At 40.4% G+C, this 25659-nt stretch overlaps 1 protein-coding gene across 1 annotated transcript in view; it reads right to left on the bottom strand.

Annotated features, from left to right (window-relative positions):
- LOC138349888 (putative neural-cadherin 2) overlaps window positions 1–25659 on the bottom strand; it is a 139724-nt gene that overhangs the window by 17311 nt on the left and 96754 nt on the right. Inside the window, exon 15 of the mRNA XM_069339609.1 lies at window positions 17026–17126. Coding sequence (XP_069195710.1) covers window positions 17026–17126 — 101 coding nt within the window. The remainder of the gene's footprint in view (window positions 1–17025; window positions 17127–25659) is intronic.

Here is a 25659-nt window from a genome sequence, read left to right as displayed (position 1 = left end):
GAGAGAGAGAGAGAGAGAGAGAGAGAGAGAGAGAGAGAGAGAGAGAGAGAGAGAGAGAGAGAGAGAGAGAGAGAGAGAGAGAGAGAGAGAGAGAGAGAGAGAGAGAGAGAGAGAGAGAGAGAGAGAGAGAGAGAGAGAGAGAGAGAGAGAGAGAGAGAGAGAGAGAGAGAGAGAGAGAGAGAGAGAGAGAGAGAGAGAGAGAGAGAGAGAGAGAGAGAGAGAGAGAGAGAGAGAGAGAGAGAGAGAGAGAGAGAGAGAGAGAGAGAGAGAGAGAGAGAGAGAGGAGAGAGAGAGAGAGAGAGAGAGAGAGAGAGAGAGAGAGAGAGAGAGAGAGAGAGAGAGAGAGAGAGAGAGAGAGAGAGAGAGAGAGAGAGAGAGAGAGAGAGAGAGAGAGAGAGAGAGAGAGAGAGAGAGAGAGAGAGAGAGAGAGAGAGAGAGAGAGAGAGAGAGAGAGAGAGAGAGAGAGAGAGAGAGAGAGAGAGAGAGAGAGAGAGAGAGAGAGAGAGAGAGAGAGAGAGAGAGAGAGAGAGAGAGAGAGAGAGAGAGAGAGAGAGAGAGAGAGAGAGAGAGAGAGAGAGAGAGAGAGAGAGAGAGAGAGAGAGAGAGAGAGAGAGAGAGAGAGAGAGAGAGAGAGAGAGAGAGAGAGAGAGAGAGAGAGAGAGAGAGAGAGAGAGAGAGAGAGAGAGAGAGAGAGAGAGAGAGAGAGAGAGAGAGAGAGAGAGAGAGAGAGAGAGAGAGAGAGAGAGAGAGAGAGAGAGAGAGGAGAGAGAGAGAGAGAGAGAGAGAGAGAGAGAGAGAGAGAGAGAGAGAGAGAGAGAGAGAGAGAGAGAGAGAGAGAGAGAGAGAGAGAGAGAGAGAGAGAGAGAGAGAGAGAGAGAGAGAGAGAGAGAGAGAGAGAGAGAGAGAGAGAGAGAGAGAGAGAGAGAGAGAGAGAGAGAGAGAGAGAGAGAGAGAGAGAGAGAGAGAGAGAGAGAGAGAGAGAGAGAGAGAGAGAGAGAGAGAGAGAGAGAGAGAAATGAAATGGGCAGAAAAGACGGTCAAGTAATAAAAAGAAAGAGGAAAGTGGAAGAAAGATATAAAGTGAAAGAGTAAAAAAAAGGGGGATGATGAGGTGGGAGTGGTGTGACATAACCAAGCAGGTACAGAAGAAAGGAATAACGAAAGGAGGGAAAAGAGAATCAAGAGGATTAGGAAAAAATAATACCGTGATGTTTTTCGGCGTATTCGTCTTGCCTCTTGACCCTTATTTTGCCTCTCTAACTTTTATTTAAACTTTGCTTTTGACCCTTACCTCTTTTTTCCTTGCTAGTTGACGCTCCCTAACCTTTGTCTCTTGACCTCTTTTGACCCTTGTCACTTTACCCCAGGCTATTAGCATTGTCTCTCAACATATCTAAGCCATTGCCTCTTGACCTTTCTTAACCAGAGCGTTTGTCAATTATTTCTTTCCCTTTAGCTCTTGACAGTCAGCTGGGCCGCTCTGGAACGTGATTTAAGAAAAAAAAACTATACTCCTAAATTCGAATTTTTCTCTCCAGCACGTTTCACTAGGGAAATCAGAAATGCATTTCAGATTGTCAGAAATCAGCCTGACTCTCTTTTGGACATTTTAGGTACTTTAACTCTCCCGAGAGTGGGAGGTAAGGAGAGCAAACACAATCATCGGTGTTCGTCAGAGGTTACATGGTCGGGATACGAGAGGGAGCAGGAGTGGAAAGGGTAGAGGGAGGGAAAGGATGGGAGAGGTGAGGTAAGGGAGGATGATGGGGAGGGGTATGGGAGCAGGGGGAGTAGGGTAGACAGAGCTGGGGGAGGGTGGAAGGTTGTACAAGACACGAGAAACCTTAATGATAATATAATTAACCTCGCCCCTGAAATACTGGATGACAGTCCTGAAAGAGGGGGAACATTTCCCCAGCGAGTGGTTTCAAATGTAATTTTGATTTTACCCTAAAATGCACATCCGAAATAATTAAATACAACACGTTAATCGCTCATAATATCTGGCTCGAATATTTTTACAGACACAGTTATAATACATACGCATATCAGTTAACATGTAGGCTAATTATAAAGCTTCTCTACTAATTAAATTGCTTCCGCAGTTAAAAAAAAATACTCTGCTATAATTAAAATTATTTGACATAATATTTGTTGTAAGATTAATACCAGAGGTAATACCGAGTCAGACAATGTTAACACTATCGCATTATTTCTATTGTGATTCAAGATAATTCTAGAGGGTGCTGCTGCTGTTGATGTTCTTTAACAACGATATATTTTCGTTAAAAGAAGTGAGTGAATGTCACATCGTCACATTTGTCTGTGTTGTTGCTTCCTTCACTCGACCTGTCCGCACAACGGCAAATACCCTCCGACATGTAAGCGTCCCACGCAGTGTCAGCCCCTAACTCTGGTCAGTTGTACTCCTTCCACACAGAGTACAGCCTGGCATCTACCCTGAACGTTTCGTGTTCAACCAGTGTTCCTAAACAGATAGTGTGGCCATAGTGGAACACGCTATAAGGATCCGATAAACCAGAATCCATTGGTTAATCCCCCAGGAGACTTAAGGTAAGCGGACATCAGGATTCCGAAGTATAGCCAAACTTCTACACAAGATAAATAAGTATATTATCCATATCTTTTAGTAAGAATGTTTGTCGGTTTGTCCGAGGTTAAAGGCCTCACGCTTGGGGCTAGCCTTAACCAGGTTTTCACATGGACTCTGCACTAGGGCCCCGATACCTGGAATTTCAAATTCATCAAGATTGGTAAAAAAAAACGCTGTCACTGGCCAGTAACAATTTTTGGAGACGGAGCTTACAGTTGTTACCCTCAACATATTTAAAACGGCAGAGATAGCACAACTTCATAAAGGAGGAAATAAAGTAGAAGCAAACAATTACAGACTGATGGAACTAGCATCACACATTATAGAAATCTTAGGAAGAATGCTAAAATCACAAATGAGAAAGGTCACGAAGTACACGATCGCAGATCACAGATAGCCTTGGACCTAAAGGGCTTAGAACAAGGCACCCTTGCCTTTCTCTGTTGTTACACCACTGGGACATTGTTTTAGGTACCATCAAAGAAAAGCAAAACGCTGTTGAATATTCGCACATTTCTTGAAAGCTTTCAAATCTGGCCATGGTGTTATTACGCAATAAATGCTCGCAAAAGATATAACTGACAAAGAAGGAAGATGGATCTTAAATTTCCAAACAAATACAGCCCAGTGTGTAATAATCAACAAGGTGAAATCCGCATCATCCGCCGTGAAAAGATCAGATCCCTGGAGTCCTCGAGGGTTCGGTTCTTGCTCCAGTACTTTTTCTCATTCTCATACCGGACATAGAGAACACTAACAACAGTACTGTATCATCCTTCGCAGATGACAACGATTTTTATGAGAGTAGACAAATAAAGAAAAAACAGCAAACCTCTAAACGCAAGTAAATCAAATCTTTCAATGGCCCACAAAAAAATATGATGTTTTAGGAAAATGGGATCCAGCTCCTGATCTATGAAAACGAAGAAAAAGAAACTACACACAAAACTAAGGAAAATCGCTCTATAGAACAAACAAAACTTTTTAAAAGATCTGGGAGTAATAATGTCCAAAGGCCTTCCATATCAACCTGTCCTCTTAAAAATAACGTCGCTTGTGGCCGTTTACCCGTATGGCCGAAAGTGGACGTAATTTGTAAATGAAAAAAAATGAAAATAATTTTTTTTCAATAACAATAAGTTGAGGGTCCTCTGGTAGGTTAGGTGGGCAGAAAATTCTCATAAAAATCAAAACGTTATGAAAAACGTCAATTAAAAGTTTCCTCTCCTAACCTTACCGAGTATGACTCAAACAGAAAACGGGACAGTACATCACTTTTTTGAGTCGATTTCATTTCAAATTACGTCTACTTTTGGCCATAGTGCGCATACGAGCTAAAAGTGACGTTATTTTTAAGAGGACGGGTTCTTCATATATATATATATATATATATGAAGAACCGCCGGCACTCGGATAGTAATCTTGGGCATAGCATTTTACCAAATCACCTCATTCTTAGGGGCACACGTGAGGAACACAAATGCGAAGGTGGGGTGGTTCAAATAGCCTCGGCTATCACCTCATTTTGTCCGGTCGTGATGGTCAAGTGGATTAAGGCGTCTTGTACATACCAGTTGCGTTGCTTCTGGGAGTATGGGTTCGAGTCACTTCTGGGGTGTGAGTTTTCAGTTGCATATTGTCCAGGGGACCATTCTGGCTTGTTCGCATTTGTGTTCCTCACGTGTGCCCCTAAGAATGAGGTGATTTGGTAAAATGCTATGCCCAAGATTACTATCCGAGTGCCGGCGCGTTTCGTAAAACTTATTACATTTTCAAAGACTTTAGTTCACAAATACACAACTGAATAGAACTTACGTATCTCCGATTTTATATCTACATTTGAGTGAGGTGGAAGGGGTGATGTGGCATTAACACAAGACAGAACAAAATGTGGTATTAATAGGGTATTAATTTCATCAACACAAGACAGAACAAGAGTATTAATAGGGTATTAATTTCATCAACACAAGACAGAACACGAAGCAATGGATATTGAATAGAAGTGTTTGTAGAAATCCTATTGGTCCATATTTCTTGATGCTTCTATATTGGAGCGGAGTCTTGAGGTGGGTAGAATATAGTTGTGCAATAATTGGCTGTTGATTGCTGGTGTTGACTTCTTGATGTGTAGTGCCTCGCAAACGTCAAGCCGCCTGCTATCGCTGTATCTATCGATGATTTCTGTGTTGTTTACTAGGGTTTCTCTGGCGATGGTTTGGTTGTGGGAAGAGATTATATGTTCCTTAATGGAGCCCTGTTGCTTATGCATCGTTAAACGCCTAGAAAGAGATGTTGTTGTCTTGCCTATATACTGGGTTTTTGGAGCTTACAGTCCCCAAGTGGGCATTTGAAGGCATAGACGACGTTAGTCTCTTTTAAAGCGTTCTGTTTTGTGTCTGGAGAGTTTCTCATGAGTAGGCTGGCCGTTTTTCTGGTTTTATAGTAAATCGTCAGTTGTATCCTCTGATTTTTGTCTGTAGGGATAACGTTTCTATTAACAATATCTTTCAGGACCCTTTCCTCCGTTTTATGAGCTGTGGAAAAGAAGTTCCTGTAAAATAGTCTAATAGGGGGTATAGGTGTTGTGTTAGTTGTCTCTTCAGAGGTTGCATGGCTTTTCACTTTCCTTCTTATGATGTCTTCGACGAAACCATTGGAGAAGCCGTTATTGACTAGGACCTGCCTTACCCTACAGAGTTCTTCGTCGACTTGCTTCCATTCTGAGCTGTGGCTGAGAGCACGGTCGACATATGCGTTAACAACACTCCTCTTGTACCTGTCTGGGCAGTCGCTGTTGGCACTTAGGCACATTCCTATGTTTGTTTCCTTAGTGTAGACTGCAGTGTGGAAACCTCCGCCCTTTTCCATGACTGTTACATCTAGAAAGGGCAGCTTCCCATCCTTTTCCATCTCGTAAGTGAAACGCAGCACGGAACTCTGCTCAAATGCCTCCTTCAGCTCCTGCAGATGTCTGACATCAGGTACCTGTGTAAAAATGTCGTCAACATACCTGCAGTATATGGCCGGTTTCAAGTTCATGTCGACTAAGACTTTTTGCTCGATGGTACCCATGTAGAAGTTTGCAAACAGGACACCTAGGGGAGAACCCATGGCGACCCCATTTACTTGCTAATACATGTGCCCATCCTGGCTCAAGAAGGGTGCCTCTTTAGTACAAGCTTGGAGTAGTTTCCCCAGAATATTTTCTGGTATGTCAAGAGGAGTACAGGCTGGATCACGATACACTCTGTCGGCTATCATTCCGATTGTCTCGTCCACAGGTACGTTGGTAAACAGCGATTCTACGTCCAACGAGGCTCTTATCCCTGTGGCCCGTGTGCCCCGCAGTAAGTCAACAAATTCCTTTGGAGACTTCAGGCTGAAGGCGCAAGGAACATAAGGAGTCAGCAGGCCGTTGAGTCGCTTCGCCAGTCTGTACGTAGGTGTGGATATCTGGCTAATGATTGGCCGAAGTGGGTTTCCAGGCTTGTGCGTCTTGACATTTCCATACGCATATCCAGGTTTATATTCCCCAATGATCTTTGGCAGGTGGAGTCCGGATTTCTTGGCGTTCACAGTTTCGATCAGTTTGTTGACCTTTGCTTTTAATTCGGCTGTAGTGTCCTTCATTACCCTTTGGAACTTAGTTTGGTCAGAGAGTATGATGTTCATTTTCGCCAGATATTCGTCTTTTTTAAGAATGACATATATTGGCGACTTGTCACCTCTCCTGACAACTATCTCCTTGTTCTCACGAAGGCTTTTAGCTGCCGCTTTAAGCTCGGGGGACAGTATGGTGCTTCTGTAGTTGCCTCGATTCTTTCCTCCTTCTGCAATAAGTTCTGCTTGTAAGGTATCTTTGGTAGTGACCTTCTTTTGTGTCTCGAGGTCGAATATGTCGTCCAACAGAATTTCCAACTCTACTTTCCGGGCCATCTCACTCGGTCTGGACATAACATGACAGTTTATGCCCAGATTTAGGAGAGTGACTTGGTCCTCAGTGAGGTTAATTCCTGCAAGGTTCAGGAAGCCATCTCTTGGTCGTGGAATTGCCATAGGTCCTCCATATAATGTTGTTAGTTTCTTGATAATCCTTGTTTCAGTGCTGAGGTGATGTTGGTCTGTGAGGATGTCGAGGTGTTGTTCAATGCGGGTACGGATACTATCGTCGATGTTGCTATTTCTTAACTCGTTTGTAGCATGAAGTAGTTGCGTTTTGTTGTCTTTGATTTCATTCTCTGCCTTGTATATCTGATCACGAATCAGATCCTGGCGATATTTTATCGTGAAGGCTTGATTCCTTGCTGCTGGGTTGTGCGCTTTAATATTAGAATATTTTGGTAGCAGTCTTTCCTGTAGACATATATTATTAAATATGACCGAAAAAGTAAGATTAATAATTCTAACACGAATTTTCTCAATCTTTCGTACATTACGCTTCACTGTTGGAGGTAAATCAAAAATTAATTCTCCAAAATTCATTTTTATTTCTAGTCTGACGCGACACGGGCGCGTTTCGGCCAGCCTACTCATGAGAAACTCTCCAGACACAAAACAGAACGCTTTAAAAGAGACTAACGTCGTCTATGCCTTCAAATGCCCACTTGGAGACTGTAAGCTCCAAAAAACCCAGTATATAGGCAAGACAACAACATCTCTTTCTAGGCGTTTAACGATGCATAAGCAACAGGGCTCCATTAAGGAACATATAATCTCTTCCCACAACCAAACCATCGCCAGAGAAATCCTAGTAAACAACACAGAAATCATCGATAGATACAGCGATAGCAGGCGGCTTGACGTTTGCGAGGCACTACACATCAAGAAGTCAACACCAGCAATCAACAGCCAATTATTGCACAACTATATTCTACCCACCTCAAGACTCCGCTCCAATATAGAAGCATCAAGAAATATGGACCAATAGGATTTCTACAAACACTTCTATTCAATATCCATTGCTTCGTGTTCTGTCTTGTGTCGATGAAATTAATACCCTATTAATATCACCTCTTGTTCTGTCTTGTGTTGATGAAATTAATACCCTATTAATACCACATTTTGTTCTGTCTTGTGTTAATGCCACATCACCCCTTCCACCTCACTCAAATGTAGATATAAAATCGAAGATACGTAAGTTCTATTCAGTTGTGTATTTGTGAACTAAAGTCTTTGAAAATGTAATAAGTTTTACGAAACGCGCCCGTGTCGCGTCAGACTAGAAATAAAAATGAATTTTGGAGAATTGATTTTTTATTTACCTCCAACAGTGAAGCGTAATGTACGAAAGATTGAGAAAATTCGTGTTAGAATTATTAATCTTACTTTTTCGGTCATATTTAATAATATATGTCTACAGGAAAGACTGCTACCAAAATATACTAATATTAAAGCGCACGACCCAGCAGCAAGAAATCAAGCCTTCACGATAAAATATCGCCAGGATCTGATTCGTGATCAGATATACAAGGCAGAGAATGAAATCAAAGACAACAAAACGCAACTACTTCATGCTACAAACGAGTGGAGAAATAGCAACATCGACGATAGTATCCGTACCCGCATTGAACAACACCTCGACATCCTCACAGACCAACATCACCTCAGCACTGAAACAAGGATTATCAAGAAACTAACAACATTATATGGAGGACCTATGGCAATTCCACGACCAAGAGATGGCTTCCTGAACCTTGCAGGAATTAACCTCACTGAGGACCAAGTCACTCTCCTAAATCTGGGCATAAACTGTCATGTTATGTCCAGACCGAGTGAGATGGCCCGGAAAGTAGAGTTGGAAATTCTGTTGGACGACATATTCGACCTCGAGACACAAAAGAAGGTCACTACCAAAGATACCTTACAAGCAGAACTTATTGCAGAAGGAGGAAAGAATCGAGGCAACAACAGAAGCACCATACTGTCCCCCGAGCTTAAAGCGGCAGCTAAAAGCCTTCGTGAGAACAAGGAGATAGTTGTCAGGAGAGGTGACAAGTCGCCAATATATGTCATTCTTAAAAAAGACGAATATCTGGCGAAAATGAACATCATACTCTCTGACCAAACTAAGTTCCAAAGGGTAACGAAGGACACTACAGCCGAATTAAAAGCAAAGGTCAACAAACTGATCGAAACTGTGAACGCCAAGAAATCCGGACTCCACCTGCCAAAGATCATTGGGGAATATAAACCTGGATATGCGTATGGAAATGTCAAGACGCACAAGCCTGGAAACCCACTTCGGCCAATGATTAGCCAGATACCCACTCCCACGTACAGACTGGCGAAGCGACTCAACGGCCTGCTGACTCCTTATGTTCCTTGCGCCTTCAGCCTGAATTCTCCAAAGGAATTTGTTGACTTACTGCGGGGCACACGGGCCACAGGGATAAGAGCCTCGTTGGACGTAGAATCGCTGTTTACCAACGTACCTGTGGACGAGACAATCGGAATGATAGCCGACAGAGTGTATCGTGATCCAGCCTGTACTCCTCTTGACATACCAGAAAATATTCTGAGGAAACTACTCCAAGCTTGTACTAAAGAGGCACCCTTCTTGAGCCCGGATGGGCACATGTATAAGCAAGTAGATGGGGTCGCCATGGGTTCTACCCTAGATGTCCTGTTTGCAAACTTCTACATGGGTACCATCGAGCAAAAAGTCTTAGTCGACATGAACTTGAAACCGGCCATATACTGCAGGTATGTTGACGACATTTTTACACAGGTACCTGATGTCAGACATCTGCAGGAGCTGAAGGAGGCATTTGAGCGGAGTTCCGTGCTGCGTTTCACTTACAAGATGGAAAAGGATGGGAAGCTGCCCTTTCTAGATGTAACAGTCATGGAAAAGAGCGGAGGTTTCCACACTGCAGTCTACACTAAGGAAACGAACATAGGAATGTGCCTAAATGCCAAAAGCGACTGCCCAGATAGGTACAAGAGGAGTGTTGTTAACGCATATGTCGACCGTGCTCTCAGCCACAGCTCAGAATGGAAGCAAGTCGACGAGAACTCTGTAGGGTAAGGCAGGTCCTAGTCAACAACAGCTTCTCCAATGGTTTCGTCGAAGACATCATAAGAAGGAAAGTGAAACGCCATGCAACCTCTGAAGAGACAACCAACACAACACCTATACCCCCTATTAGACTATTTTACAGGAACTTCTTTTCCACAGCTCATAAAACGGAGGAAAGGGTCCTGAAAGATATTGTTAATAGAAACGTTATCCCTACAGACAAAAATCAGAGGATACAACTGACGATTTACTATAAAACCAGAAAAACGGCCAGCCTACTCATGAGAAACTCTCCAGACACAAACAGAACGCTTTAAAAGAGACCAACGTCGTCTATGCCTTCAAATGCCCTCTTGGGGACTGTAAGCTTCAAAAAACCCAGTATATAGGCAAGACAACAACATCTCTTTCAAGGCGTTTAACGATGCATAAGCAACAGGGCTCCATTAAGGAACATATAATCTCTTCCCACAACCAAACCATCGCCAGAGAAATCCTAGTAAACAACACAGAAATCATCGATAGATACAGCGATAGCAGGCGGCTTGACGTTTGCGAGGCACTACACATCAAGAAGTCAACACCAGCAATCAACAGCCAATTAATGCACAACTATATTCTACCCACCTCAGGACTCCGCTCCAATATAGAAGCATCAAGAAATATGGACCAATAGGCTTTCTACAATCACTTCTATTCAATACCCATTGTTTCGTGTTCTGTCTTGTGTTGATAAAATTAATACCTTATTATTAAATACCACCTCACCCCATCCACCTCACTCAAATGTAGATATAAACAAATCGGAGATGTGTAAGTTCTATTCAGTTGTGTATGTTTAAACTAAAGTCTTTGAAAATGTAATAAGTTTTACGAACCGCGCTCAAGTGTCGCGTCAGACTAGAAATAAAAATGAATTTTGGAGAATTGATTTTTGAATTACCACCAACAGTGAAAAGAAATGTACGAAAGATTGAGAAAATTCGTGTTAGAATAATTAATCTTACTTTTTCGGTCATATTTAATAATATATATATATATATATATATATATATATATATATATATATATATATATATATATATATATATATATATATGTCGTACCTAGTAGCCAGAACTCACTTCTCAGCCTATTATGCAAGGCCCGATTTGCCTAATAAGCCAAGTTTTCCTGAATTAATATATTTTCTCTAATTTTTTTCTTATGAAATGATAAAGCTACTCATTTCATTATGTATGAGGTCAATTGTTTTTTATTGGAGATAAAATTAAAGTAGATATATGACCGAACCTAACCAACCCTACCTAACCTAACCTAACCTATCTTTATAGGTTAGGTTAGGTTAGGTAGCCGAAAAAGTTAGGTTAGGTTAGGTTAGGTAGGTTAGGTCGTCGAAAAACAATTAATTCATGAAAACTTGGCTTATTAGGCAAATCAGGCCTTGCATAGTAGGCTGAGAAGTGACTTCTGGCTACTAGGTACGACATATATATATATATATGTCGTACCTAGTAGCCAGAACTCACTTTTCAGCCTACAATGCAAGGCCCGATTTGCCTAATAAGCCAAGTTTTCATGAATTAATATATTTTCTATAATTTTTTTCTTATGAAATGATAAAGCAACCCATTTCATTATGTAAGAGGTCAATTTTTTTTTATTGGAGTTAAAATTAACGTAGAAATATGACCGAACCTAACCAACCCTACCTAACCTAACCTAACCTATCTTTATAGGTTAGGTTCGGTTAGGTAGCCGAAAAAGTTAGGTTAGGTTAGGTTAGGTAGGTTAGGTAGTCGAAAAGCAATTAATTCATGAAAACTTGGCTTATTAGGCAAATCGGGCCTTGCATAGTAGGCTCAGAAGTGAGTTCTGGCTACTAGGTACGACATATATATATATATATATATATATATATATATATATATATATATATATATATAGTACCTAGTAGCCAGAACACACTTCTCAGCCTACATTGCAAGGCCCGATTTGCCTAATAAGCCAAGTTTTCATGAAATAATTGTTTTTCGACTACCTAACGTACCTAACCTAACCTAACCTAACTTTTTCGGCTACCTAACCGAACCTAACCTATAGAGATAGGTTAGGTTAGGTTAGGTAGGGTTGGTTAGGTTCGGTCATATATCTACGTTAATTTTAATTCCAATAACAAAAAATTGACCTCATACATAATGAAATGGGTAGCTTTATCATTTCATAAGAAAAAAATTAGAGAAAATATATTAATTCAGGAAAACTTGGCTTATTAGGCAAATCGGGCCTTGCATAGTAGGCTCAGAAGTGCGTTCTGGCTACTAGGTACGACATATATATATATATATATATATATATATATATATATATATATATATATATATATATATATATGTCGTACCTAGTAGCCAGAACTCACTTCTCAGCCTACTATTCAAGGCCCGATTTGCCTAATAAGCCAAGTTTTCCTGAATTAATATATTTACTATAATTTTTTTCTTATGAAATAATAAAGCAACCCTTTTCTCTATGTATGAGGTCAATTTTTTTTTATTGGAGTTAAAATTAACGTAGATATATGACCGAACCTAACCAACCCTACCTAACCTAACCTAACCTATATTTATAGGTAAGGTTAGGTTAGGTAGCCAAAAAAAGCTAGGTTAGGTTAGGTTAGGTAGGTTAGGTAGACGAAAAAACATTAATTCATGAAAACTTGGCTTATTAGGCAAATCGGGCCTTGAATAGTAGGCTGAGAAGTGCGTTCTGGCTATTAGGTACGACATATATATATATATATATATATATATATATATATATATATATATATGTCGTACCTAGTAGCCAGAACTAACTTTTTGGCCTACTATTCAAGGCCCGATTTGCCTAATAAGCCAAGTTTTCCTGAATTAATATATTTTTTCTAATTTTTTTCTTATGAAATGATAAAGCTACCCATTTCATTATGTATGAGGTCAATTTTTTTTTATTGGAGTTAAAATTAACGTAGATATATGACCGAACCTAACCAACCCTGCCTAACCTAACCTAACCTATCTTTATAGGTTAGGTTTGGTTAGGTAGCCGAAAAAGTTAGGTTAGGTTAGGTTAGGTAGGTTAGGTAGTCGAAAAACAATTAATTCATGAAAACTTGGCTTATTAGGCAAATCGGGCCTTGCATAGTAGGCTGACAAGTGCGTTCTGGCTACTAGGTACGACATATATATATATATATATATATATATATATATATATATATATATGTCGTACCTAGTAGCCAGAACTCACTTCTCAGCCTACTATGCAAGGCCCGATTTGCCTATTAAGCCAAGTTTTCATGAATTAATTGTTTTTCGACTACCTAACCTAACCTAACCTAACTTTTTCGGCTACCTAACCTAACCTAACCTAACCTATAAAGATAGGTTAGGTTAGGTTAGGTAGGATTGGTTGGGTTCGGTCATATATCTACGTCAATTTTAACTCCAATAAAAAAAAATTGACCTCATACATAATGAAATGGGTAGCTTTATCATTTCATAAGAAAAAAATTAGAGAAAATATATTAATTCAGGAAAACTTGGCTTATTAGGCAAATCGGGCATTGCATAGTAGGCTGAGAAGTGCGTTCTGGCTATTAGGTACGACATATATATATATATATATATATATATATATATATATATATATATATATATATATATATATATATATATATAATATATTATATATATATATATATATATATATATATATATAATATATATATATTATATATATATATATATATATATATATATGTCGTACCTAGTAGCCAGAACTCACTTCTCAGCCTACTATGCAAGGCCCGATTTGCCTAATAAGCCAAGTTTTCATGAATTAATTGTTTTTCGACTACCTAACCTACCTAACCTAACCTAACCTAACTTTTTTGGCTACCTAACCTAACCTAACCTATAAAGATAGGTTAGGTTAGGTTAGGAAGGGTTGGTTGGGTTCGGCCATATATCTACGTTAATTGTAACTCCAAGGAAAAAAAATTGACCTAATACATAATGAAATGGGTAGATTTATCATTTCATAAGAAAAAAATTAGAGAAAATATATTAATTCAGGAAAACTTGGCTTATTAGGCAAATTGGGCCTTGCATAGTAGACTGAGAAGTGCGTTCTGGCTACTAGGTACGACATATATATATATATATATATATATATATATATATATATATATATATATATATATATATATAATATATTATATATATATATATATATATATAATATATATATATTATATATATATATATATAATATATATATATATATATATATATATATATATATATATATATATATATATATATATATATATATATATATATATGTCGTACCTAGTAGCCAGAACGCACTTCTCAGCCTACTATGCAAGACCCGATTTGCCTAATAAGCCAAGTTTTCATGAATTAATGATTTTTCGATTACCTAACCTACCTAACCTAACCTAACCTAACTTTTTCGGCCACCTAACCTAATCTAACCTATAAAGATAGGTTAGGTTAGGTTAGGTTCGGTCATATATCTACGTTAATTTTAACTCCAATAAAAAAAATTTACCTCATACATAATGAAATGAGTAGCTTTATCATTTCATAAGAAAAAAATTAGAGAAAATACATTATTTCAGGAAAACTTGGCTTATTAGGCAAATCGGGCCTTGCATAGTAGGCCAAAAAGTGCGTTCTGGCTACTAGGTACGACATATATATATATATATATATATGTCGTACCTAGTAGCCAGAACGCACTTTTCAGCCTACTATGCAAGGCCCGATTTGCCTAATAAGCCAAGTTTTCATGAATTAATATATTTTCTCAAATTTTTTTCTTATGAAATGATAAAGCTACCCATTTTATTATGAATGAGTTCAATTTTTTGTTATTGGAGTTAAAATTTACGTAGATATATGACCGAACCTAACCAACCCTACCTAACCTAACCTAACCTATCTTTATAGGTTAGGTTAGGTTAGGTGGCCGAAAAAGTTAGGTTAGGTTAGGTAGGTTAGGTAGTCGAAAAACAATTAATTCATGAAAACTTGGCTTATTAGGCAAATTGGGCCTTGCATATTAGGCTGAGAAGTGCGTTCTGGCTACTAGGTACGACATATATATATATGTCGTACCTAGTAGCCAGAACGCACTTCTCAGCCTACTATGCAAGGCCCGATTTGCCTAATAAGCCAAGTTTTCATGAATTAATGTTTTTTTGACTACCTAACCTACCTAACCAAACCTAACCTAACTTTTTCGGCTACCTAACCGAACCTAACCTATAAAGATAGGTTAGGTTAGGTTAGGTTGGGTCGGTTAGGTTCGATCATATATCTACGTTAATTTTAACTCCAATAAAAACAAATTGACCTCATACATAATGAAATGGGTAGCTTTATCATTTCATAAGAAAAAAATTAGAGAAAATATATAAATTCAGGAAAACTTGGCTTATTAGGCAAATCGGGCAATGCATAGTAAGCTGAGAAGTGCATTCTGGCTACTAGGTACGACATATATATATATATATATATATATATATATATATATATATGTCGTACCTAATAGCCAGAACGCACTTCTCAGCCTACTATTCAAGGCCCGATTTGCCTAATAAGCCAAGTTTTCCTGAATTAATATATTTACTATAATTTTTTTCTTATGAAATGATAAAGCAACCCTTTTCTCTATGTATGAGGTCAATTTTTTTTTATTGGAGTTAAAATTAACGCAGATATATGACCGAACCTAACCAACCCTACCTAACCTAACCTAACCTATATTTATAGGTAAGGTTAGGTTAGGTAGCCAAAAAAAGCTAGGTTAGGTTAGGTTAGGTAGGTTAGGTAGACGAAAAAACATTAATTCATGAAAACTTGGCTTATTAGGCAAATCGGGCCTTGAATAGTAGGCTGAGAAGTGCGTTCTGGCTATTAGGTACGACATATATATATATATATATATATATATATATATATATATATATATATATATATATATATATATATATATATATATATATATATATATATATCCAGCTGGTATATTAAGAACTTTCCCCTTTTGATAATTCACTCATATAAAATTTTATTTTTCGACACAAAGACCCAGTCTATCACTATCATTTCCAGAACAAATCGACATTGTTCGAAATTTCATGTAACTTCTCTTGTATATGGATTACTCTCTCTAGCCCACTTCAAGCAAATGGAACATTTTTAACTGCATTGATAATTTTCAGATATCCGTTACATCTGGCGGTGAATGACCATAGAGTCTCGTTAAATTGTACGATTTTTTTCCCCATCATAATTCTAATTGATTACCATTTTATATTCGATTCGATTACCAGTAACACTCGATTAACACTCGAGATATCTGCAATTACCGTTCATTTAGTACAATTCAATTCACCTTTCTCCCAGTTCAATATCTCGCTGAGACATCAGCTCTCTAACTCCCGGTACCAGGCATATAGTTCTCACACGGACACACATCATACTGTAGTTAAAGCGTATCTCAGTGTCTTGCGATTTTTCTGGTGCAATAAATAAATAACACGATTAGTAATAAAATAGGCCAGCATACCCACGGGCCGCGTCACAAAGAGCCCAAAGCATCATAAACAGGTATACAAATAGGAAGGACACAAGGGCAGGAGTATGAGAGCAAGGACACATTGGCAGGTAAACAAATAACGGGACCTCATGGGCAGGTAAACAAATAACGAGACCTCATTTGCAGGTATATAAATAGTAGTTTCTAGTGTGCAAAATTGCATGTAGTGTTAGCTCAGTAAGCCATTACCCCACGCCAGAGCTCATGCGGACTATTCATGAGAACTGCTTGGGCACCAGATCGGTGTCTCCTGAATTCCTGATGGACTCAGTAGGGTCCCAGGCTGAATAGCTTTTAGCATGTCTTGGCATAGGGGTATGGCGCACGGCTGGTGTCTACTAGGTCGGTGGGTAAATCCCGCTTTGCTTCAAATAATTTTCGCATTATTATTGTTATTATTATCATTATTTTGTTATTACTATTAATATCATGAAATTTATTTGTAATAATTGTTTACGTAGGAGAGATAGATAGATAGATAGAGAGAGAGATATCCTTATCCTTGTTCAGAGTACACTCATTAAATAAATGAGTCTCTAGGAGCAGGCTTTTGCTTGCAGTTTCACTGGGTAAGTCATTTTACAGCCGTTATGAACCCTAGTTCTAGTTTAAAAATAAATAGAGGAGCAGGGAGACAAGGAAAAGTTTATAGATGCTAGCATATATTATAGCTTACCATCTCCTCACTCTCTCTCTCTTTGATATGTACACATAGAGGACTGACCTGCCGTGGAGGCCGCAGTAGAGGCCACTGGAGAGGCAGTCTGCGGCAGGACACCCGGGGTAACTGCCCTGGCCGAGGACGCCGCCGCCCAGGTCCACCAGCTGCTGGAACAACACACACCTGTTTGTAGACGAGAGTTCTCCACCCCCACGGCCAGGCTCCAGCCCAACTCCCTCCTTCCTTAAAATCATTTGATATAATATATCTCTAAAAGAGAATGTGCGTGATGTTCCACGGCAGATGTCTGGTGCTAACCTCAGCCATCTCTTCTGAATACTCATTGATGGTAGGTGCACGACTATCATGGGCTGGTAGAGGTTGGCCCCAAGGTCCCCCTTTAATAAGATCGGTTCCCTGCAACTCCCAGCGACTCGTATGGAGTCAAATAGGTATTTTGGGTTTCTACATAGTTCTCCAACATAACCACAACGTTGTGACAAGGTTGTATCAAAATAAACAAAACGATGTGCTTATATTTTGTGCTGGGTGAATTTATTCCATGTTCCCAGAGAGAGAGAGACATGAGGTGGGGAAGGGGTAAAATGGGAAAAGGAAGAAAGGGGGAATAGGTAGGAGACAGTTGACAGGGATAAGAGGGATAAGGAAGAAGAGAGTAAAGAGGGAGATAAGTGTTAGGGGGGAAGATAGGGTAAATATGAGATGAGGGAGGCTTTGGGTAAGAGAGCCGGGAGGCATTAAGGGAAGATATGAAAGACAAGGAAAAAGAAGAAGGGAATGGGTAAAGGAGAGTAGAGAGGGAGAATGGGAGGAGGCAGAGCAGGGATGGGGAAGAAAGGGACAGACGGAAGAGGCTGAAGATTTGGCGAGGAGGGAGAGACTCTGTCATTGCCCGATACTCCATCTAGTGCTAAATATATGAATGTAATTGAACTTTCATTCACACACACGCCAAATTGACAAAGAGGAATTCCTGAAACCAGCAACTTCAAGAACAAGAGGTGACAGATTCAAGCTAAGGAAACAAAGGGGCCAAAAATATTAGAAAGTTATATTTTGCAAACAGAGAGGTAGACGGTTGGAATAAGTTAAGTGTGAAAGTTGCAGAGGTCAAAACCGTCAGAAGTTTCAAAGCGTTATATGAGAGTACTTTGAAGACAGGACACCACGAGCGTAGCTCTCATCCTGTAACTACACTTAGGTAATGAACACACATAGCAGCGACAATATACAGATCTCATACATTAACACACACAAAAAAGAATAAAGTTTGTTACTCCACTAGAAGTCTTAAAGAAATGAAAAGGATATACAAAAAAGGACAGACTAAAAAACTGAACATCACAACACTAGACAAATCACAGAGTAACCATAATCACCAAATTCGAGACATCATCAATTACCATGTAAGGAAGAGAACGAAGGGACGTAAATGGAAAACGGAAGCTGAGATGAGCAAAACAAACATAAAAAGGAAATATTTAAAAAAAAATTAAGTAAAGATGAATTAATATCGAGCCGAAATTAATTAAATCGAAAAGCAAATTTTGATTACAAGAAGTAACCTCTTAAAATATATCAAATTATAAAAACGAAATTATTATCAGAAATATTTTATATAATATGAATATATTAAAACAAAGTTTTTGGGAGTTCTGTTAGATTTTTTTATTTAATTGTAAAACTTCACTTGTGTGTTTTAGGCAAGTTAGTGCATTAAGCACAGACACAGTGTTCTCCCATATTAACAGGGACTTGATGAAAGAATGTGAGTGACCTCTCACTAGCTCTAGTTGCCCTTGGGAGGTGGTGATCTTTGGGGGGTTTAAATACCGGAAAATTACCATCTCTTTTAAGGGTCTAAGTTTGGTGCAGTGGGTTAAAGGCGTACCTGCTATGCCAGTTGCTGTGAGGCTTCTGTGCTGGCTAGGGTTCAAGTCTCCTAATGGGAAAGTGCTATAAAACTTCACTTGTGTGTTTTAGGCAAGTTAGTGCATATATATATATATATATATATATATATATATATATATATATATATATATATATATATATATATATATATATATATATATTTATATATATATATATATATATATATATATATATATATATATTTATATTTATATATATATATATATATATATATATATATATATATATATATATATATATATATATATATATTTATATTTATATATATATATATATATATATATATATATATATATATTTATATATAACAGAGAAGAAGGGATATATATATATATATATATATATATATATATATATATATATATATATATATATATATATTTATATATATATATATATATATATATATATATATATATATATATATATATATATATATATGCAAACAAGCCTGAATGGTCCCCAGGACTATATACAACTGAAAACTCACACCCCAGAAGTGACTCGAACCCATACTCCCACAACTGGTATGTACAGGGACGCCTTAATCCGCTTGACCATCACGACCGGACAAAAGGAAGTGATAGCCGAGGCTATATGAACCACTTCCCCGCCGGCACTCGGATGGTAATCTTGGGCATAGCATTTTATCAAATCACCTCATTCTTTGGGGCACACGTGAGGAACACAAATGCAAACAAGCCTGAATGGTCCCCAGGACTATATACAACTGAAAACTCACACCCCAGAAGTGACTCGAACCCATACTCCCACAACTGGTATGTACAGGGACGCCTTAATCCGCTTGACCATCACGACCGGACAAAAGGAAGTGATAGCCGAGGCTATATGAACCACTTCCCCGCCGGCACTCGGATGGTAATCTTGGGCATAGCATTTTATCAAATCACCTCATTCTTTGGGGCACACGTGAGGAACACAAATGCAAACAAGCCTGAATGGTCCCCAGGACTATATACAACTGAAAACTCACACCCCAGAAGTGACTCGAACCCATACTCCCACAACTGGTATGTACAGGGACGCCTTAATCCGCTTGACCATCACGACCGGACAAAAGGAAGTGATAGCCGAGGCTATATGAACCACTTCCCCGCCGGCACTCGGATGGTAATCTTGGGCATAGCATTTTATCAAATCACCTCATTCTTTGGGGCACACGTGAGGAACACAAATGCAAACAAGCCTGAATGGTCCCCAGGACTATATACAACTGAAAACTCACACCCCAGAAGTGACTCGAACCCATACTCCCACAACTGGTATGTACAGGGACGCCTTAATCCGCTTGACCATCACGACCGGACAAAAGGAAGTGATAGCCGAGGCTATATGAACCACTTCCCCGCCGGCACTCGGATGGTAATCTTGGGCATAGCATTTTATCAAATCACCTCATTCTTTGGGGCACATGTGAGGAACACAAATGCAAACAAGCCTGAATGGTCCCCAGGACTATATACAACTGAAAACTCACACCCCAGAAGTGACTCGAACCCATACTCCCACAACTGGTATGTACAGGGACGCCTTAATCCGCTTGACCATCACGACCGGACAAAAGGAAGTGATAGCCGAGGCTATATGAACCACTTCCCCGCCGGCACTCGGATGGTAATCTTGGGCATAGCATTTTATCAAATCACCTCATTCTTTGGGGCACACGTGAGGAACACAAATGCAAACAAGCCTGAATGGTCCCCAGGACTATATACAACTGAAAACTCACACCCCAGAAGTGACTCGAACCCATACTCCCACAACTGGTATGTACAGGGACGCCTTAATCCGCTTGACCATCACGACCGGACAAAAGGAAGTGATAGCCGAGGCTATATGAACCACTTCCCCGCCGGCACTCGGATGGTAATCTTGGGCATAGCATTTTATCAAATCACCTCATTCTTTGGGGCACACGTGAGGAACACAAATGCAAACAAGCCTGAATGGTCCCCAGGACTATATACAACTGAAAACTCACACCCCAGAAGTGACTCGAACCCATACTCCCACAACTGGTATGTACAGGGACGCCTTAATCCGCTTGACCATCACGACCGGACAAAAGGAAGTGATAGCCGAGGCTATATGAACCACTTCCCCGCCGGCACTCGGATGGTAATCTTGGGCATAGCATTTTATCAAATCACCTCATTCTTTGGGGCACACGTGAGGAACACAAATGCAAACAAGCCTGAATGGTCCCCAGGACTATATACAACTGAAAACTCACACCCCAGAAGTGACTCGAACCCATACTCCCACAACTGGTATGTACAGGGACGCCTTAATCCGCTTGACCATCACGACCGGACAAAAGGAAGTGATAGCCGAGGCTATATGAACCACTTCCCCGCCGGCACTCGGATGGTAATCTTGGGCATAGCATTTTATCAAATCACCTCATTCTTTGGGGCACACGTGAGGAACACAAATGTAAACAAGCCTGAATGGTCCCCAGGACTATATACAACTGAAAACTCACACCCCAGAAGTGACTCGAACCCATACTCCCACAACTGGTATGTACAGGGACGCCTTAATCCGCTTGACCATCACGACCGGACAAAAGGAAGTGATAGCCGAGGCTATATGAACCACTTCCCCGCCGGCACTCGGATGGTAATCTTGGGCATAGCATTTTATCAAATCACCTCATTCTTTGGGGCACACGTGAGGAACACAAATGCAAACAAGCCTGAATGGTCCCCAGGACTATATACAACTGAAAACTCACACCCCAGAAGTGACTCGAACCCATACTCCCACAACTGGTATGTACAGGGACGCCTTAATCCGCTTGACCATCACGACCGGACAAAAGGAAGTGATAGCCGAGGCTATATGAACCACTTCCACGCCGGCACTCGGATGGTAATCTTGGGCATAGCATTTTATCAAATCACCTCATTCTTTGGGGCACACGTGAGGAACACAAATGCAAACAAGCCTGAATGGTCCCCAGGACTATATACAACTGAAAACTCACACCCCAGAAGTGACTCGAACCCATACTCCCACAACTGGTATGTACAGGGACGCCTTAATCCGCTTGACCATCACGACCGGACAAAAGGAAGTGATAGCCGAGGCTATATGAACCACTTCCCCGCCGGCACTCGGATGGTAATCTTGGGCATAGCATTTTATCAAATCACCTCATTCTTTGGGGCACACGTGAGGAACACAAATGCAAACAAGCCTGAATGGTCCCCAGGACTATATACAACTGAAAACTCACACCCCAGAAGTGACTCGAACCCATACTCCCACAACTGGTATGTACAGGGACGCCTTAATCCGCTTGACCATCACGACCGGACAAAAGGAAGTGATAGCCGAGGCTATATGAACCACTTCCCCGCCGGCACTCGGATGGTAATCTTGGGCATAGCATTTTATCAAATCACCTCATTCTTTGGGGCACACGTGAGGAACACAAATGCAAACAAGCCTGAATGGTCCCCAGGACTATATACAACTGAAAACTCACACCCCAGAAGTGACTCGAACCCATACTCCCACAACTGGTATGTACAGGGACGCCTTAATCCGCTTGACCATCACGACCGGACAAAAGGAAGTGATAGCCGAGGCTATATGAACCACTTCCCCGCCGGCACTCGGATGGTAATCTTGGGCATAGCATTTTATCAAATCACCTCATTCTTTGGGGCACACGTGAGGAACACAAATGCAAACAAGCCTGAATGGTCCCCAGGACTATATACAACTGAAAACTCACACCCCAGAAGTGACTCGAACCCATACTCCCACAACTGGTATGTACAGGGACGCCTTAATCCGCTTGACCATCACGACCGGACAAAAGTCCGGTCGTTGTATATAAAAGTTGTATATAGTCCTGGGGACCATTCAGGCTTGTTTGCATTTGTGTTCCTCACGTGTGCCCCAAAGAATGAGGTGATTTGATAAAATGCTATGCCCAAGATTACCATCCGAGTGCCGGCGGGGAAGTGGTTCATATAGCCTCGGCTATCACTTCCTTTTGTCCGGTCGTGATGGTCAAGCGGATTAAGGCGTCCCTGTACATACCAGTTGTGGGAGTATGGGTTCGAGTCACTTCTGGGGTGTGAGTTTTCAGTTGTATATAGTCCTGGGGACCATTCAGGCTTGTTTGCATTTGTGTTCCTCACGTGTGCCCCAAAGAATGAGGTGATTTGATAAAATGCTATGCCCAAGATTACCATCCGAGTGCCGGCGGGGAAGTGGTTCATATAGCCTCGGCTATCACTTCCTTTTGTCCGGTCGTGATGGTCAAGCGGATTAAGGCGTCCCTGTACATACCAGTTGTGGGAGTATGGGTTCGAGTCACTTCTGGGGTGTGAGTTTTCAGTTGTATATAGTCCTGGGGACCATTCAGGCTTGTTTGCATTTGTGTTCCTCATGTGTGCCCCAAAGAATGAGGTGATTTGATAAAATGCTATGCCCAAGATTACCATCCGAGTGCCGGCGGGGAAGTGGTTCATATAGCCTCGGCTATCACTTCCTTTTGTCCGGTCGTGATGGTCAAGCGGATTAAGGCGTCCCTGTACATACCAGTTGTGGGAGTATGGGTTCGAGTCACTTCTGGGGTGTGAGTTTTCAGTTGTATATAGTCCTGGGGACCATTCAGGCTTGTTTGCATTTGTGTTCCTCACGTGTGCCCCAAAGAATGAGGTGATTTGATAAAATGCTATGCCCAAGATTACCATCCGAGTGCCGGCGGGGAAGTGGTTCATATAGCCTCGGCTATCACTTCCTTTTGTCCGGTCGTGATGGTCAAGCGGATTAAGGCGTCCCTGTACATACCAGTTGTGGGAGTATGGGTTCGAGTCACTTCTGGGGTGTGAGTTTTCAGTTGTATATAGTCCTGGGGACCATTCAGGCTTGTTTGCATTTGTGTTCCTCACGTGTGCCCCAAAGAATGAGGTGATTTGATAAAATGCTATGCCCAAGATTACCATCCGAGTGCCGGCGGGGAAGTGGTTCATATAGCCTCGGCTATCACTTCCTTTTGTCCGGTCGTGATGGTCAAGCGGATTAAGGCGTCCCTGTACATACCAGTTGTGGGAGTATGGGTTCGAGTCACTTCTGGGGTGTGAGTTTTCAGTTGTATATAGTCCTGGGGACCATTCAGGCTTGTTTGCATTTGTGTTCCTCACGTGTGCCCCAAAGAATGAGGTGATTTGATAAAATGCTATGCCCAAGATTACCATCCGAGTGCCGGCGGGGAAGTGGTTCATATAGCCTCGGCTATCACTTCCTTTTGTCCGGTCGTGATGGTCAAGCGGATTAAGGCGTCCCTGTACATACCAGTTGTGGGAGTATGGGTTCGAGTCACTTCTGGGGTGTGAGTTTTCAGTTGTATATAGTCCTGGGGACCATTCAGGCTTGTTTGCATTTGTGTTCCTCACGTGTGCCCCAAAGAATGAGGTGATTTGATAAAATGCTATGCCCAAGATTACCATCCGAGTGCCGGCGGGGAAGTGGTTCATATAGCCTCGGCTATCACTTCCTTTTGTCCGGTCGTGATGGTCAAGCGGATTAAGGCGTCCCTGTACATACCAGTTGTGGGAGTATGGGTTCGAGTCACTTCTGGGGTGTGAGTTTTCAGTTGTATATAGTCCTGGGGACCATTCAGGCTTGTTTGCATTTGTGTTCCTCACGTGTGCCCCAAAGAATGAGGTGATTTGATAAAATGCTATGCCCAAGATTACCATCCGAGTGCCGGCGGGGAAGTGGTTCATATAGCCTCGGCTATCACTTCCTTTTGTCCGGTCGTGATGGTCAAGCGGATTAAGGCGTCCCTGTACATACCAGTTGTGGGAGTATGGGTTCGAGTCACTTCTGGGGTGTGAGTTTTCAGTTGTATATAGTCCTGGGGACCATTCAGGCTTGTTTGCATTTGTGTTCCTCACGTGTGCCCCAAAGAATGAGGTGATTTGATAAAATGCTATGCCCAAGATTACCATCCGAGTGCCGGCGGGGAAGTGGTTCATATAGCCTCGGCTATCACTTCCTTTTGTCCGGTCGTGATGGTCAAGCGGATTAAGGCGTCCCTGTACATACCAGTTGTGGGAGTATGGGTTCGAGTCACTTCTGGGGTGTGAGTTTTCAGTTGTATATAGTCCTGGGGACCATTCAGGCTTGTTTGCATTTGTGTTCCTCACGTGTGCCCCAAAGAATGAGGTGATTTGATAAAATGCTATGCCCAAGATTACCATCCGAGTGCCGGCGGGGAAGTGGTTCATATAGCCTCGGCTATCACTTCCTTTTGTCCGGTCGTGATGGTCAAGCGGATTAAGGCGTCCCTGTACATACCAGTTGTGGGAGTATGGGTTCGAGTCACTTCTGGGGTGTGAGTTTTCAGTTATATATATATATATATATATATATATATATATATATATATATATATATATATATATTTATATATATATATATATATATATATATATATATATATATATATATATATATATATATATATATATATATATTTATATATAACAGAGAAGAAGGGATATATATATATATATATATATATATATATATATATATATATATTTATATATAACAGAGAAGAAGGGATATATATATATATATATATATATATATATATATATATATATATATATATATATATATATATATATATATATATATATATATATATATATGTTTCATTGAATATGACCGCATATTCTGTATTTATTT

This window comes from Procambarus clarkii, chromosome 42 (assembly GCF_040958095.1).
Source record: "Procambarus clarkii isolate CNS0578487 chromosome 42, FALCON_Pclarkii_2.0, whole genome shotgun sequence".
NCBI lineage: Eukaryota > Metazoa > Arthropoda > Malacostraca > Decapoda > Cambaridae > Procambarus > Procambarus clarkii.
The sequence above is the reverse complement of the archived record's forward strand: the minus strand, read 5'-3'. Positions and strand labels throughout refer to the sequence as shown.